The sequence below is a fragment of the Aspergillus flavus genome, chromosome 3 (genome assembly GCF_009017415.1).
Source record: "Aspergillus flavus chromosome 3, complete sequence".
NCBI classification, from domain to species: domain Eukaryota; kingdom Fungi; phylum Ascomycota; class Eurotiomycetes; order Eurotiales; family Aspergillaceae; genus Aspergillus; species Aspergillus flavus.
In genome coordinates this window covers 2,640,631-2,657,896 of record NC_092407.1, presented here as the reverse complement: position 1 = coordinate 2,657,896, position 17,266 = coordinate 2,640,631, and the positions used below count along the sequence as shown (strand labels likewise).

At 46.1% G+C, this 17,266-nt stretch overlaps 3 protein-coding genes across 3 annotated transcripts; 1 reads left to right on the top strand and 2 right to left on the bottom strand.

Moving 5' to 3' along the window:
• Positions 1-1,426: 1,426 nt before the first annotated feature.
• F9C07_5128 (uncharacterized protein) lies at positions 1,427-3,728 on the bottom strand (the record flags this gene model as incomplete). Its single annotated transcript, XM_041291000.1, has 3 exons — positions 1,427-1,670; positions 1,819-3,357; positions 3,487-3,728. 3 exons carry the CDS (start codon positions 3,726-3,728, stop codon positions 1,427-1,429), a joined length of 2,025 nt encoding a protein of 674 aa, XP_041144724.1.
• Positions 3,729-5,200: 1,472 nt separating this feature from the next.
• On the bottom strand, positions 5,201-12,853 carry F9C07_2282107 (uncharacterized protein). Its single transcript, XM_071510541.1, has 3 exons — positions 12,509-12,853; positions 10,409-12,430; positions 5,201-10,253 (listed from the first exon to the last, which is right to left on the bottom strand). The coding sequence occupies exons 2-3, from the start codon at positions 10,424-10,426 to the stop codon at positions 7,161-7,163; spliced, it is 3,111 nt and encodes a 1,036-aa protein (XP_071365072.1). The 5' UTR covers positions 10,427-12,430; positions 12,509-12,853; the 3' UTR covers positions 5,201-7,160.
• Positions 12,854-14,019: 1,166 nt separating this feature from the next.
• On the top strand, positions 14,020-16,811 carry F9C07_5126 (ATPase component of ABC transporter; the record flags this gene model as incomplete). Its single annotated transcript, XM_041290991.2, has 8 exons — positions 14,020-14,082; positions 14,142-14,867; positions 14,962-15,042; positions 15,108-15,411; positions 15,470-15,643; positions 15,697-15,783; positions 15,840-16,308; positions 16,382-16,811. 8 exons carry the CDS (start codon positions 14,020-14,022, stop codon positions 16,731-16,733), a joined length of 2,256 nt encoding a protein of 751 aa, XP_041144722.1. The 3' UTR covers positions 16,734-16,811.
• Positions 16,812-17,266: the final 455 nt, after the last annotated feature.

Below are 17,266 nucleotides of genomic sequence, written 5' to 3'. Positions count from 1 at the left end.
GCTTGTAAAGACACTTGGAATAATGCACTTTGATCTTACAAGGCTTGAACTTGTTTGTGGTCCCTTTCAATCTCTGCTATTAGTATCGATGGCGGGATTCATCTCTTAATCTCTTAAATTAACTCGTGATGTACTTTACCAGTAGGTTGTAGGTTTTTTAAGTATGTGCTGACTGTGCCATGTAAATACTACTAGTAGGTGGAAAGCGAGACGGAAACGAAAAGTTTTTCCCTCTGTACATACTACATTCGACCCACATATACAGTACACACTGCACGGTAGTAGGAGTAGAGGGTACTTGGCAATGGTCAAATAGCATTGGTCAACCAAAATCCAACTCCGCCGATTCAGCATCCAAAATTATCTATAGTGTTGTACCTCCTTTAGCCTGTGGCGCTCAAGATAAGATGCATGTGTCAATTTTGCCGCTAAGGCACCTGGGCAATACCGCTCACTGCTCTTCCAATTTTGTAACACCTTACCTGTACCGTGCATTATGATCATTGGCTTCTGGCTGGCAACCAAATGCTCAGTTCGAGGCAAACTGTGGGTTTTCTGTTAATCTCGTGTAATACTATATATTACTAATCGATATTCCGACAACAGCAAGCAGAGAATAATAGTAGCATTTCACTCTCATTTAAAGCTATCGATTACTGTTACCTCTTCGTCCTGGCAGAGTCATGGAGGATACGCTGCCCATGCTTGCTTCGCCTATGATATAGGAATCTGAGTCAAAATCAACATAAGCGCTAGTCGCTTCTTTGAAGAACTAGCGACACCTAGCCCAAGGTGCTTTGGTATACAAAGTGTGGAGTCTATATCTGCTCAGTCCGTACTATATGTGCAGTATAAGTAGTTTAGATGTGAAACATTTGATACTTATCTTCTGCCACAGATACGTCAGTCGACGGCGTGTTCTTGTTAAAGTAAAATCTCCGTCCTAGTAGGTAAGTGGAACAATTATCATGAATGGTAATGAGGACGGTAGGAGAGGAAACTACCAAGGCAAACAGGGAAGTGTATCAATATTGTGTTCTCTTAGTATCTCACTGGCAAGCAATAAGTGAAGACATTAGAAGTGATCAAAGGGGTCAAACTCCTTCATTTAGTTGTTGCCAGTAAATCAACGATAAGCAGCTTATGAACTATAGGGACGTAGCGGTCGGAGCTCCAACTCTCAGAAGAATTCGTTTAAGGATATAAACGAATAAATAGATAAATAATCAACCCTTTGTATGTTATGTACGCCATTGACGTCAAATGATTTGCTAATTGACCCAGCTCTCTCAAAAGAGTACAATGTATGAGGAAATAAACAAGCGATAGATCGTTACATAGTATGCAGCCACCTGAAACTGGTGAGCATTGGGCGATATCATTACAGCAAAAGTCAATAATCAGGTCAGACTGAACCAATATATGTTTACTTCCGCATATCCCACGTTGGACGAAGGTTAGTAACCAGGTCGTCCTTGGTACCCACAGTTTCAGGGGGAAGGCGGCTGACACGGTACGCACCAGTGCGTATATTCTGTAGATGAGTCGTCGAGATTCCAGTCCGGTTACTGCGAATGCTACCAGAGTCGCTTGCAGTCTCGAGGTTCTTGAAGCGAGGTGGTGGAACAAAGTCCAAATTGTCATATGTACCCGACTTCCGCAATGCATGCCTGGGACAGGGTTAGTTCAAAGTTATGGTCCCAGTGATATACTTGGGTTAGATATAGAAAAGAAAAGAAAAAAAAAAAAAAAAGAAAGGGGGGGGGGGGGAAAGGAAAAGGAAGAAAAAGAAAAGGGAAAAGAGAAAAGAGGGCTTACGGGCTCGGTATGACAGCAAGTTCATTGAAAGATGAGACAAGTGGAGTGTGGGCTCGCATCGTTGGACTGAACGGTTGCAACCCTCCAAGAGGTGTCTCCGGACGGCCTTCCCTCTGGTCTCTATAACTTTTCCCGGGGGCGTAGTCGATAGCTCCCATTATAGAGTCATCCTTCAACATGTGGGGTGTAGGTAGGAGCTGGAGTGGGGCTGGTGGAGGTGCAGGCTTGCGGATTTTCGGGGCACCTGGCAGCCTGCCAGAAGCTGATGAGAAGGCACGTGGGCCTGGGGAGTTGATTCGATCGCTAAAGCCACCGATAGAGCCCGAAGGCATATGTCTACCTCCCCCTTGAAACCGCGGGGGGAGGCGCGGAGGAGGGGTCATAGCCCGACGGTGTATTGGCTCAGCAAACGGTGCTGGGACACTGTCGTAGTAATCTCCAGTAGCCGAATCGTAGATATAGTCAACGTCGTGATAAGATTCGGGACCATAGTAAGTCTCCCTCCCATTCTTGTTCTCGTCGAAATATTCCTTATAGAACGATCGGATACGGTTAGCCCGTTGCTCTGGGTTGTCTGACGGATCCTCTGGCGGCAGAGGACGCAACCCTAATGTCAACCGACGCGTATCGCGACGAGGATCAACAGTCAACCCTGGCGCTTGTGAAGACTCATCTGGGGGAGTGTCAGGAATAGCTGGGTGGTCGGGGCCCTTGCCATATCTTGGGCTGTTCTCTATCCGATGGATATTCACAGCCGGAATGGCAGGCTCTGGGTTTCCATTATCGTAGTCGCTCGCTGCATCGCTCAGAGGAAGCGATATTCTAGGTGTCGTTATAGGATCTTGTAAAGCAAGGTTTAGACGTCCTCCCGGGCGGTCATCGCTATTGCCAAAATCACCGGCGTCTTTGTCAACGTTGTTCGTCGGCGTGATCGACTCTTTAGTACTAGGAGCTCCCGGGATGAGTACAGGGCTAGGGCTTCTGGGCAACTCGAATTGGAAGCCATGATCCGGTTGTGCAATAGGATCAACTTGCACGTGTGCGCCATCTTCGCCGGGAGATATATATAGTGGTGGACTGGATCGTGACATCCTTTGAGCGTTTCCCAATAAACCTTGCTTCATATCATCGCCCAGAGCGGCCTTTCTAGCTGATCCTGTAAAGCTTGGTGCATCATCTTGAGCCCCTCTTGACTGTGATCTGACAGATGCATTGTCACCTAAAAATGAAGTTGCGTGCCGGTATTTATCATCGCCGCCTATAGATCTGGACAAGGAATGCAGCGAATCCCGGGAGCCGTGTAGACCTGGGGGTAGTAGGTAAGGACTCGGGCCTATATCCAATGAGATTCCCTTGTTGTGATTATAACTTCCATTGGACTTTTCAGTCTGTCGCATCGCATTTCCTCCACCCGTTGGCTCCAGGTCCAAGCCGAAATCAAGCGATCTATGCTTGTCATTGGCATCTTCGCTCCGGAGCTTCCTCACGTTTCGTCGATGCAGATAAATTAGGACGATTACAGCACATAGTATCGGAACCCTATATTTCAATCAACTACTATCCCATATACAGATACACACGCCTTCTCAATGAGGAAGGGTTATTTTTCTTCTTTCTTTTTGGTGTGGGGGAGGGGACTTGTGGAATCAGAGGGGAATCCCGACATACACTGCTCCCAGCACGACAGGTAGAGTTGTCGTCGTAGTTGTGCTAGTAGGTTTCTCGCATTTACTTGAGGTGTCTCCAGCTGAACAGGTCTGACTAGGGTCGGAATCCCTTTTCACAAATGTTGGCGGTTCTGGCACAAGGTATGGCAGTCGATGACGAGGTACTATATCCGGGCGGCGTGGGGGGGATCGAACAACCATATGAATGTCCTGGTGAGTCTGGTGTCGGTGGTGATAATGCATGGTCGCCTGAAGCCCAAGGGAGTGCGACTGGGGCGACAGGCGGACTAATAGGGTACAATAACACCGGACCGTCGGTACTACCCTCGATCGCTTTTCATGTGCTCTTGGAGACTAGACAAATATACAGCAAAATCACCTGAATATTGGTACACGTGAATGATAAAAAAAAATGAACAAGATAAGATGCCAGCCAGTAAAGGATATGATCAGTCGCGTATGTCAAGAGATGACAGTTCTTGATAGAGTGGCTGATAGAGAACAATGGAGCCAACGCCGAGAATACACTTGCTGCAAAATGAGTGAACAGGAGCGGGTACGCTCCCTTAAACGAATGGCGGCCAGTTGCCAGCAAGAGCAATAATGAATGTCTATGATCTCAGTGAGGAGATCGCAATTTGGGAAACAACAATAGAGAGCGAAGGAGAAGTGAGGGGAGGAAAACAATAAATCGCAAAAAGAAAGAAGGAGATGCAGGAAAGAAAGGGCAAAAGGACAAAGGGGAAAGAAAGAGGAGAGGGTGAGAGGGTGAGCGTACGGAGTAAAGAATAGTTAGCAGCGGTCTAGATGGCCTGTTTCGTTGTGTACCTACAGTAGGTGTGGGGAGACACTATTGGGGCGTATCATCGAATAGAACAAGCGACAAATGGTACTGTATGTACTGTCACTTGGAACATAGGTACTAACTACTAGTACTAGGCACTAAGTCTAAGTCAGGTTAAGCCCCATCGCTGGACTACGTAGAGCGGTACATACGGAGTAGTGCCCTACTAAAAGGTACAGGATCTGACTGTAAATGGGGCTAATACTGATACCACTCCGTACCGCTGCAGTACATCTGTCTTATCGGGTCCCCCTGAATCATAGTGGCCCGGACCATCGTAAGTAATGAAAAGCGGAGTCAAGAGCCATACTCCGTAGGGCAACAGTGTATATAGCTCAAACCCCTTAATAGAACTCCCGTCTCTCGATAGTGTTCTCTTGCGGTTATATACCTGCCTGAATGAGGCTACTACGCTCCGATTATCAGTTTTAAAGGTTCTCCGCTATATATGCTGTTCCTGGAGAACCGATGTATCTACATCGCTCCACGCGTTGGTGTTGAACACTGAGGTGCTAAGTATCTAAAATAAGCGATCCCCTGAGTAGAAAATTCGGACGAAGTGGGGATGCCAAGATCCTCTAGCGTCAGGAACCCGCTCTGCTTGTGACCAATAAATTTATTTGAAACCAGCCCCCTTTCGGCCTTTGCTCCACCTTATCATGTTTACTCCGTACTTCCCTGGCTTGTTTGAGTGGTACGAGGTGCCTGGTATGTACTCCGTAGTATGTACATTGTACAATTACATACACTCGGTACATCTTACCCAGTCATACCTTACTAGTAGTACCTAGGCTGTACTCCGTACCTGACTAACCAATGACTCCGATTACTCTCTTTGCCCAACCAAATTGCCTGCTCTGTGCTTATCGTTGCTAACGTTTAAGGTGCCCCCATCGCCTGCTACCCACTCAGGATGAATAGCATCGATCACCAGCCTTCCATTGCCCTCCAAGTAGTGCACATTAGGTGAAGGGCATCCGTCTATAGCTGTCTCTCAGTCTCAACCTCATATAGTCCAGTATTAATTAGAACGAGTCAACGGCGCGCCCTACTGCTACTTGAAAGGTATGTAGGGTTATAGTTCTTGAGCTGTCGCTTCAGCTGCTCAACTGCCTTTCCCTTCTTCAGCTTCTTCGACATCCTTCACCCTATGGATGAAATGTGAACCAAGCTACTGTCTATCCTGGGCTTGTTTGTATTTTATGAGGTCCGACTGTTTTAGAAACAACTAATGGCTTTAGAATGACTTTCATGAGCTTGCAGAATCCTCTGCCAATGAGTAAATATTGATGAGAGAGCTGCTACCCTATCTGCTATATCTAGTATTATATTAGGGTGGAACTGAGCTGACTTTTATCGTAAAATAGCTTTGATAATGGGATAGCCTCCTTTTGTTATTTAAGTATCCGATTGTGTCTCAAGAATTGTTCTGTTCCAGATTTTCTGGGTATTCCGCGCTGCGAAATGCCCCTAGAGGCTTTATTGGTTATATTTTATAGTCTACCTTCATTCTCTGATTAACATTTATACGTCAGGATCTGGCAATCATATAGTAGTTGATTAAGTCGCTCTATTGTTTTATTATCTGTCTATCTATCTATATATGAGGTGGTAAAAATTTTTTGTTCCCTGCTCAGTCTGTTCTGAGTCTTATAGTCTCCATATCTGCCAAGGGAGAAAGATATATCTGTTACTGTTTAATTGGCCGCCGGGTGTTTGATAAAGTCTATGGAATATGGCAACGGCCCTATAATTGTTATTTCAGATGCCCAGATGGAGCTGATGAGGTTTCTCTCTACTCCGGAGTATATTTTCATTTGGTTAATATTTCCTTAGAAGACCTACTTAAATTAACGCTAGTCCAGGGGGGGTCTGCCGGTATTATGTATGTACTTATGATTCTGGTGTCAAATAGTAGCTTGGAGATGAACCCTATCTATCTGTTGTTCTTGTCCGGAAAGCCTCGGAACTACGTTGATGAACTAAGAAACTGACTTGTATATGCCGAGAGATAAGAGGGAAAAGTTGAGATACTGATTGAGACTTCAAGGGATTGATTCTATAAGGGACTTGTTCTCACTTGTGAATCTGTCTAGTCCGGCAAACTGTGTCTATGCTGGATTGAGTATTTGTATAATAACAGTTGGAATATTTGACTGTTGACATTAGTTAATCTTTCCCAAGTCTTCATCTAGAATTGACATGGTCCTCATGATGTGTCATACACGCCCTTATCCATCTCTCCTTTCCACCCACCCCCACAACGTTCAACAACCTATCCATACACTTTCCTAGCTGTATGTAAAAGAAAAGGGAATAAGAGGGGGAGAAAGGAAAGAAGGAAGTGACAAAGTTTGAAAAAATAATGGAAACGCAAAAAACAGACCAGTGGTAGACCGCCAAATTAACAAATGTGAGTCATGGATCTAAACTAGGGGATCGGTAAAACATTTTCAAAAAAAGAGAATAAGAACCCAACATTGCAATGCTCTTACAAGGGTCGCCAAGGCACACAACGCAACGTTTCCAGGGAAAATATACACCAATGGGCACACTTGTACAAAAGAGATCTATCTAAATAGATAAACAGTCTCTTGAATGACGAACTTTCTCGATGAAGAATGGCCAAGAAGACACACACACACACGCACAAAAAAAAGGGAAAGGTTATTTAGAAAGGAATTGTTAAAGTTGACACTGCACTAGGTGTCCTCTTGCACGTTAGTCGTATGCCTAAAGACTTGAAACTTTTAAAATCGAAACAAAGAGATCTTGTGGGGAGGCTTGAGGTGGAGTAGATCATGATAAGCAGGAAACTCGATGTATGCACGTTAACCAATGCAGTGCGTCTCAAAGGTCGAAACATCATCATTAGTGGATTGGTTGAATATCCGGCTGAACGGAGGGACAGAATGATGCATGTTCTCATTGGACTCAGGTGCGACCCCCTCTGCTCTGCGAATTACTTCCTTAAGAGCACGGGTTACAACGCCGGCTCGGATAACGAGGTCACGAAGGGATTGTGTATCGAAGGGGAGCTTTTTTGACTTCGGGGATTGACGATTCATGAAGGATGAATCGCGAGATATTCGTTGCTGGTAGATCAGATCTAGCACAGAATTTGCTTTGGTAGGGGGTTCCGTGTGATCAGAATCGGCAGTGGTTTGGTTTGGACTTAACGGTTCTGAGAATGAAGCTCTCCAGGACTCTCCGCTGACTCGTTTGAAGGGATCGTTCGTGTTGGCCGATTCTTCCTCAGAATCGTCGAAACTGAAGGTGAGAGAGGACGGGGAGCCCGGGGGGGAATGGCTATGTTCTTCATCATCAAGAGTGGCCAAATTGACAATACCCTCTGCTTCTTTCCACAGCTCATTAGATGGCCCACGCACAATGCCCAAGAAACTAGCTTGGTGGCGAAGGCGTTTGAGCTCTTCAACTAAAAGGGTCAGTTCTTGAACCTGTCCAAACTGTCCATGGAGACTGGCTTGACGTTCCATGATAGCCTGAGGAACTATCATGCTGCGCCGGGCAACGTTCTTGTTCGTGCGCATGTTCTCGCTGATTATACTTTCGTCTGCATCCTCAAAGTCGAAGTCACTATCCCAGTCTTCACTAACACCCTTGCTGCCCAACCCCCAAGTGCCAAATTTGCCTGATGTTTGTCGTGTCTCGTTGGTAGCTGGATACTCTCTCGATACTGGGACGCTTTGGCTCCGAAGATGTAAGGTATTTGGTGCTTTGCGGCCCGGAGCTCTACTACCCCGAAGCTCAGGTCCATGTTTTCCATGGACTGTGCGGGGGCGTCCATCGGGCCCAGAAGCTTCGCGGTCATTTCTGGGTTGTTCAGACCAGTCAAAGATATTCATCCTAGGGCAAAATTCAAACATCTCATTGGTAACGCTGCGCGAATTGGACTTAGTCAACTCGAGAGGAATATCTGACCGGCCATGGGCGAACAAGATATCACGGCCAGCATAATTCCTCTCGTAGTTATTCAAAGATATTCTCGGATATTTCGACTGTTCGTCCAATTTGACTATTTCACCAGGTAAAGCAGCTACCAGGCTGTGGGCGTCTTCATCATCTGTCAAATCGGAAGGAAACGATATTCTACTCGCCTCTTCATGCATATTTTTTTCCTGAGGGTCAGGGAGAGAGATAGAAATGGGGGTTAGCTTCAGGTCGGAATGATTGTGACTGTCGTCAAACCGCCGAGAAGCGAAAGCGTAATGCGAGGCGAATTGCGTGACACGTAAGGATTCTTCGCCCGCATTGCTGAGCGGTAGATCTCTGTCAAAAATGGTCTCCACCCGAGGAGAATGCAGACCCGAATTGCTGCTAGTGGTGATATGTGTGCGGATCGAATCGAAAGCGGTGTCGCTCAAGAAATCGGTCTCGTCCTCCTCACCCGAAGTGAAAATACGAGTATCATCAGAGCCAATAACAGTTGAGGCAGGATCAGATGCGGCAATTGAATGTCGTTTACGCCGCTGGCGGATTGGGCCCTGCAAGACAGACAAGGCCACACCGTCTGAAGTAAGTGGACGTTGCCCGGTCTCTCGCAGATAACCAATATCGAGGCGCGAGGATGAGGTGGCCCTTTTGCAGCTGGAACCCATAAACCCAGGCGCTGTAAATCCATCCGCCCGCGAGGCAATTGGGGGCCGGCGGAAGACGTTTGGGTCTGTAATATTACGCCTTGCACGCGATCGTGGGGACAGCAAAATGGCTCCTTCCGAGTTTGCAAAAGTAGGAAGAGGGGCTGAGATTGCTCTCATTTTAGGACGGGCAAGTGCAGTACTGAGGGGCTTGTGAGCATCAGCATTGCCTGAGGCCGGTATTGCTGACTTGGAATCATTTGAAACTGATATCGATGGCTGGCGATGGTTTTCCTCTGGTGCAAGGGATGTTTCTAACTCTCGTGAAGTATCACTTGGTTTGAATGGATCGCGGAACTGCACTGGAGAGGTAGGCGCGGTCTCCGGCGAACTAATCCCTGTCGAAGACTCCTTGTTTGTAATTGAATTTGCTAGAAGAAGAGCTGGAATAGTACCCGTAGACGGGAGAATTCGCCGCAGCCCATGCTCTTTTGGCTTGGTTGCAGTTGACAGCCTGCGTGCCAGCCTGTCCGATGCCCCATCGTAGGTAGCAGTTAAATAAGGCTGCCAAGATATATCAACCACAGAGGATTCTCTGTTAGGAGGAAGCAATGGTGTATTCGTAAGACTGGGCTCAAAGTTTAAGCTATGGGTTGCTTTGTGTCTCAAGTGTTCGGACCGTTGATGGCTTGTGGCTGGTCTACGGAATAAAGTTGTTGAAGGGGGCGAAGGCGCGTGCGCAAATTGAAAATGAGCGCTTGAAGATTGTGATGGAGGCCGCTTGACGAGTTTGTTGGGTGCTCGGCGCTGACTGGAGGGGCGCGAATGGGTAGGGCTTGTGGGTCCGTTCAACATCGGAGAGGTAGGACTTTGGCATGAGCCCCGGTTTCCTGGCTGAAACGACAGCCGTCGCACCCAAGAGGAAGACGGCCTTCGGCTATGCAAAGCAATTGAGGAGTCTTCCTCGACTCGCAGTGGAGGGGTTGATAGAGTCTGACCACGACGCCGCAGTATAATCCCTGCAAGGGATGATTTTCTCCTGTGGTTTGGACATTGTGGGTGGTTCCCAGTGGTAGAATCGCCCCCACTCGCATGGAAAGGTTTGAACTGCGAGGTAGATTTTATTTCTACTGTCGTGAATGGGATGGAAGGGCCTGCTTGTACGGCGTCGTCTAGCGGCGATCGAGGAGGGTCTGTCGCGCGCGCGTGCTGATCATGCAGAGGGAAGGTCTTTTTTCGGAAGCGCGCCGGCTTGGGTGAATCTCGATCTACGCGACCGAGAGCAAAGCCGGTTGCTGCAATACCAACAGTGCTGATTGCACAAAGCTGGGTGATTATTCATTAGCCAAGAATATTCGCAAGACACAAGGTCCATGATGGGTTATTGGTGTAACTGCTTCGCAAGAAAGGAAGTAGGTTATAAGATGGGAGAGGAGTCCAAAGGGGAGAAAGAAGAAATAAATTGAAGGAAAAGAGCTCACAGTTGATATATGCTCCATCCTTAAATGCGCCGAGAATAGTGTCAAGCACCATGAAGCTCAAAGTGGCAACATCGATATTACATGTAGTTGACGACCCATCTGCATTATTATGCACGAGGAGGACCAGCTGGCTTAGCACGTCTAGATTGGGAGCATCTCAGGAAAAAGACGTGGGTTGAAAATTCTAGCCCGGAGTTGTGGATAGGGATATTATCACCGGGTACGGTTGGAGGTTGTTTTGGATGTCAAGCACAGTAAAGTCGATGTGCTTTTAGAGTGAGGGGAACGGCGCGTGGCTGTTGGGAGAAAGGAATGCGAGGAGACCAAAAAAGAATATAGTAAAGGAATGGGGAGTAAGAGAACATCAGAGCTGTGGTCAAATCTCTATAGTAAAGCCGCAGTAAAAAAAGAGAAAAGAAAAGAAAAAGAAAAACAACTATCCAAAGGTAGCTAAAAAGAGGAAGAAAGTAGATGAGAAAGAGCAGGAATAATTATAATAATAATAATAATAATAAAATAAAAACAACAATAACAAGAGGCTATTGATCAACAAAGGCCTGAAGAGTGGGACACACGGTCACTCTTTTTGCCCACCCACGGGCGATGTTCTTCTGGTTCTAGTTTAAAGGAATGGATCACGCTAGGAGAGTGTCCACCCCCAGCACAACACCCACACCACCCGGCAAGGTAAATTCATTCAATATATCACCATAGTGAGAAATATTTATGAAGGGAGGAGAGATATTTTTCACTTTACAAGAATAACAATAGTTAGGCGTACTATTCAACTTTAAGCCTTTCGATCTTGTGAAAAAAGGAAGGGTGGGAAAAGAAGAAGAAAAAAAGACCCCAGACGGGGTATGAATTTCTACAGCCTGGACTAGGTATTGATATGTAATCTTTTTTCACGTTCTCTTTCTCCCTCATCCCAGAAACAAGACATCGCCATAAACCTCATAAGCCTGCTATCAGCCTGGTAAATTGATTATAGAGATGAACACAAATGTCAAGTCAATTAGTAGTATACTGTAGTTGTCAAATACCAAATAATACTAGTCCTCATGGCCACCCGCCCCCTTTATGAAAGCTGCAGTGCCAATCAACAATGCATAACTATAGAATATTTCTAATGAGCTATAGCAATAGCCGCAGCGTCAGCCAAAAGGAATCTATTATCAGGAAAACAATAGTGAATTGTGACTGTCCGTCATTAGCTGCAGGAAGAGGGGCACAGTCACCAGAGAAAGCAAACAAAGTTATAAATTCAAATCTCCATGAATAACAGGGAATACACTAGATCCAGGAAGCCCTGCTGGAGGGTTTATTAACGAAACCAGGGATTTTCAGCTTCTTGCCCTTCCCCTGTTATCGTCATCATCCCTTACGCCTTGACTATTGGTCCAGAACATCTAACCTACTAAAGCTAGCTAGGCGCTTTGATGAAAGATTAACTAACCTACTAAGTTAGACCTGCTCTGAGGAGATAAGAATAGAACATTAACATTGTCCTCGTCCATAGTTCCTAATTGTGAGTCGCTATGGATATTACAGCACTGGGTAGAATGAACTCATATACAGAAAAATGAGAAGAGTATATGGCCAGGACGGTAACACCAACACGACGAGGCCAGTCCCACTTGGAATATGGGCGGAAGGTGAGTAAGAAAGGTAGGTTCGGAGCTCATTGCCTCCCTAGTTTGCCGAATAGCCAGTTCTTAAGAAGTTATATGTCCTTTAAACGAGATCGTACCTTAGATCGGGTGATCGAACGCTACGGACTACTTCGGTCGGAACCACTCGTTAATACTGAAGGGAACTGCTCTGAGTAGATGGAACATTCTGGACTACTAGATCAAGTTTTAAAAAATAAGAATAAGAATAAAATAAGGGTAAATAAAAATAAAGATTAAAATGAATAATTACGGTAAAAGAACAAACATTTCCCGCTCTTTCCAAAATATGGCGGCAGAAAGCGAAAATGATTTCATACCCACCGGTCCTTGTCGCTTTTCTGATTAATTACTGTTTATAGCTTTAGCGAAGACCGAGAAATGAACACCTATGGAAGAAGCTTCGACTACTCCGTAAAGGTGAACCTACTCCATATGCCTAATAGAAATAGAGAGGGAGACCATGACGGGGCTTTGTGTCTCTCAAGTGTCAAAATGCCGGGCCAACGGTACGTGTGGTAAGCTTATTTGGTAGGACCAGAAGCAGATCGGAAATGATAGATCTATTTTCTTGGAAGGGAACGTGGCCTGCGAGTTTCTTGAATGGCAATAATTCCGACCTGAACTGTCGGTCTACTCCGTGGACGAAGTGGGGCCCCCTAAAAAAAGTGTAATTAATAAAATAAAAACAAATTCATTTCGGCAAAAGGCAAAGCGAGAGAGATTTGATAAATATTTTATGGGATTATGAATATATTTATGTACATTGACTGCCACTATCTTAAGTATTAATCCATTTACAATCCCTCGTCGTTGCAGATTTCTCTTCGTTAGTAATCAGGAAGTGCCTCCCGCGGTTTTTCCAATTACCACGGAGTAAGTCGGTTGAACCTTAGTAAGTTCCAAGCAAGTACTAGTAGTGCTCCGTACCACTCCGTCTTCTTGATAGGACCAGCGCTTATTTGCTACCATGCATCCAGGACCCGTGCTCCTGTACTCTAGTGAAAGTAGTATCCATGATGTAACTCCTTTCTGGTGTTTCCCACTCGTTATTTCTTCAACTCTCCGCCGCCGCGTGTTTCAGTTCGATCCCTTGTTCAAATCCCTTGCTGCTGGTCTCTACTACCCCGTACTGTCGGATCCTTCTTGAAACTACCAAAAGCAGGTACAATGGTACACTCGTATCCCTTGCCTAGGCCCACTGCTAGGCAGCGTACAAGTATGTCCTCGCAAGGACCGCTTAATTGCCCAACGATTTTAGTGATACATGCGCGTTGTGTGGCTAATTGCTTGGGATGACTACTAGTACTACTAGTCGAGAATCTAACATCATCCAAAATCTAGGGATACCTTTATATCCCTTTCTTTCTTCCATCTCCCTTGCCAGTTACATGCAATTTTCTAGGACAATGCTGATCTTCTTTCTCTCAACTTGACTTATCCTCAGTAGATAGGCCGGTATCTTCTTGGTGAAAGGAAAATAGACCTCTCTTCTAACAGGCCCCATGATGTGAAAAGAATTGACATCGGTGGTTAAGGGAATAAAGGGGGAGAGAAGCAAGATCTTCAGATGAAGCCTACTAGTATCAGGTGATAGCATATATATACAGCATGTACGTAAACCCGACACTTGGGATAGGCATGTCCGCCCGGGACCTCTACGGAGTATGGAGAGGCTGAGGGACTGAGAGGCGGGGGTTCCCTTCTGCGAAAGACCAACCAATCCAGAACGGCGTCGACTCCACTTCCGCCACTCCGCCAAAGTCATTCAACCAGAGCGGGAAAAAAAGGGAAGAAAAAGAGAAAACACTCCATGATATTCTATAGACTCACATAATTGTTCGGTGCTGCAGCTGAACTAGTGTCATTTTTTCTTCTCTACACTTTGAGTCTCTTCGCCATCTTAAAGAAGCTTTGTTCTTGGGTAGTAGTGAAACCAAGATGGAGGCAGAACTTCAGTCACAGATTCCAGGTCTCGACCATGTGATCTCAGAATACTCTGTGGTAATTGTTTCTATGGATCTTACGATACGCGCTGGAAATGGTGAACTAATGAATTATAGGGCTACCTGACACATGCTTCAAGGGCATATGTTGAGGACGCAAATGCCCCGTCACCATTGGCGGAAGCCGCTGACATGGTCACTGAACTTCTGGTTTCTGCTTCCGGAGACTTCTCCGACAATAATGAAAAAGCTATTCGGAACTTAGTGGAAAAATTCATTTCTTCTTTGAGTTCTGCGGATGGTGTCGATGCGGAGCGGAGGCAAATGCCGTTCACTGCTAAGAAGCTAGACCAGGCCATCAATGTTGGGTCCCAGAGAAACATGTCCTCGACTTTGGGACTTGCTGGTGGAAATGTCGACTTGGAATCTGCCAACAGCAGGAAAGTAGAGTCTCGCGTAGACCGCAAGAAACTTGAAAAGGCAGAGCGAAAGATCCGTGCCAAACAGGAGAAAAAGCAAATGAAGATGGTGCAATACGAATCGTCCCGTCTCCTCGACCAGCCAGATAGCACCATGTCTTACGAGGAGTTCTTCATGGCTGTTAACCCGCTCCAGCTGGGCTCGGATTCTGCAGCAAAGAGCAAGGACATTAAGATTGATAGCATTGACACCTCTGTTGGTGGTCATCGAATCCTGACCGACGCTTCTCTTACCTTGGCGTACGGTCGACGGTACGGTCTTGTTGGTCAGAACGGTATAGGAAAGTCCACTCTTCTGCGGGCCTTGAGCCGTAGAGAAGTCGCTATCCCAAGCCATATATCGATTTTGCACGTTGAACAGGAAGTATGCTTTCAGGTTTTTTTCTTTTTCCTCACCACCACCCTTTATTATCATTCTCTGGCCCGATTTGCCGTGCCCTTCTGACGATTTTAACTAGATCATGGGTGACGACACTCCTGCTCTGCAAGCGGTTCTAGACGCAGATGTATGGCGAAAGCGTCTTCTCGCAGACCAAGATGTCAGTATTACTTGTCTCGACAATCTTTGTCCTCAACAAGTCCGTCCCTCTGACTTATTTTGCAGAGAATTACGAAACAGTTGGCTGCGCTAGAAGCCGAACGATCTTCGATGGCAGACACCTCTACAGATGCTGCCAGGCTTGATCACGAAAGGGAGGGCCTAGACATAACCTTAAGTGATATCCATTCCAAACTTTCAGAAATGGAATCGGACAAGGCCGAATCGCGCGCTGCCAGTATCTTGGCTGGTCTTGGTTTTTCACCTGAAAGACAGCAGTTTGCAACAAAAACCTTCTCTGGTGGTTGGCGAATGAGATTAGCTCTAGCGCGAGCTTTATTCTGCGAACCAGACTTGCTTCTTCTAGATGGTAAGCTCTTATCGTCCCCCCACCCATTGTGAAGGAATATGAGTCTAACATGATACAGAACCCTCCAATATGCTGGACGTTCCGTCCATTACATTCTTATCCAACTACCTCCAGGGATACCCTAGTACTGTTCTTGTGGTCTCGCACGACCGGGCTTTCTTAAACGAGGTCGCTACCGATATTATACATCAACACTCTGAAAGGCTGGATTACTATAAGGGGGCCAACTTCGGTGGGTCGATCGGCGATATGGACGCTCAAGTGACGCTAGCTAATATATTGTAGACTCGTTCTATGCTACCAAGGAGGAACGGAAGAAGAATGCGAAGCGTGAATACGAGAAACAAATGGCAGAAAGAGCACATTTGCAAGGTTGGTGGCCGACCCAATCGAGTATGTCCTGCCAAACAAGGCTGATCATGTTCAAGCATTCATCGATAAATTTAGATACAACGCGGCCAAGTCATCCGAGGCGCAATCTCGAATCAAGAAGCTTGAGAGAATGCCAGTCTTGGAAGCCCCGGAGAGTGATTACGTTGTGCATTTCAAATTTCCAGATGTCGAAAAGCTTTCTCCACCCATTGTACAGATGTCCGAGATTTCCTTTGGTTATTCCAAAGATAAGCCCCTTTTAAAAAATGTCGATCTCGATGTGCAACTTGACTCTCGGATAGGAATTGTTGGACCGAACGGCGCTGGTAAAACCACAGTGTTGAAGCTGCTAACTGGCCAGCTTGAGCCAACTTCGGGCCTTCTTTCGCAACATGCTCGCTTACGTATTGGATACTTTGCCCAACATCATGTTGATGCTCTGGATCTGACGACCAGTGCGGTAAGCTTCATGGCAAAGACCTACCCAGGAAAGACAGACGAGGAATACCGCAGGCATCTGGGAGCGTACGTTGAACCCTCTGTTAAGTTCACTTGTTTTGACGCTTGATTGCTGATGTGCGATTTCTGCCTTAATTAGATTCGGAATCACTGGAATGACTGGACTTCAAAAGATGGAGCTCCTGTCTGGAGGACAAAAATCTCGTGTCGCATTTGCTTGCTTGTCGTTGACAAATCCACACATCTTGGTCCTTGACGAACCTTCCAACCACCTGGATATTGAAGGTATGGATGCATTGTCTGAGGCATTGCAGAGGTTCGAAGGTGGTGTCGTGATGGTATCACACGATGTGACAATGCTGCAGAACGTCTGCACTAGTCTTTGGGTGTGCGACAAGGGCACAGTAACCAAGTTCGATGGCACCGTCAATGCCTACAAGAAGATGATCAGTTCACAAGCCAACGAAGCAGGTGTAGCAGTTGCCCACTAGATAGGGAGCATTTGAAACCCAACGGGCTGAAAACATAAGCTATACTATATTAGAGTGAATCTATATGTCTTTGCCCCACTTCGTCTGCAGCCTACGAGTCAACACCTACTAGTAACTGTCGCTACATAAGGGAAATGGAAGGTTGCGTTATGTATCCGCTTACGGGGCTATGTGCTTCCCTGAGACCATCTTCGATTGTTTTATGCTTGTCTGGACATTTTGTTTCAGAAGCATGATTCTTGTCTGTGATCATTCAGAGAGGCGACCAATATGAGCGCGTGGCTATATACAGGTAGTGGCTAAGCAAGATAACTACTAAGTAATATCTAACCACATCTACGTGGTATCAGGCTTATAGTAAGTCCTATCACTTGAATGAATGGCAGTAGAACTGGGCAAGTTTTTTCAAAGCCACGAGATGGTAAGCCGAACGGATTTGATCAGTTTTATCAAGCTTTGATGAATGTATGCCCGAGGTACTACAACATGAAGATGTGTTTGCCTCAGGAATTAAGCCATTAGTGGGTCCCGTG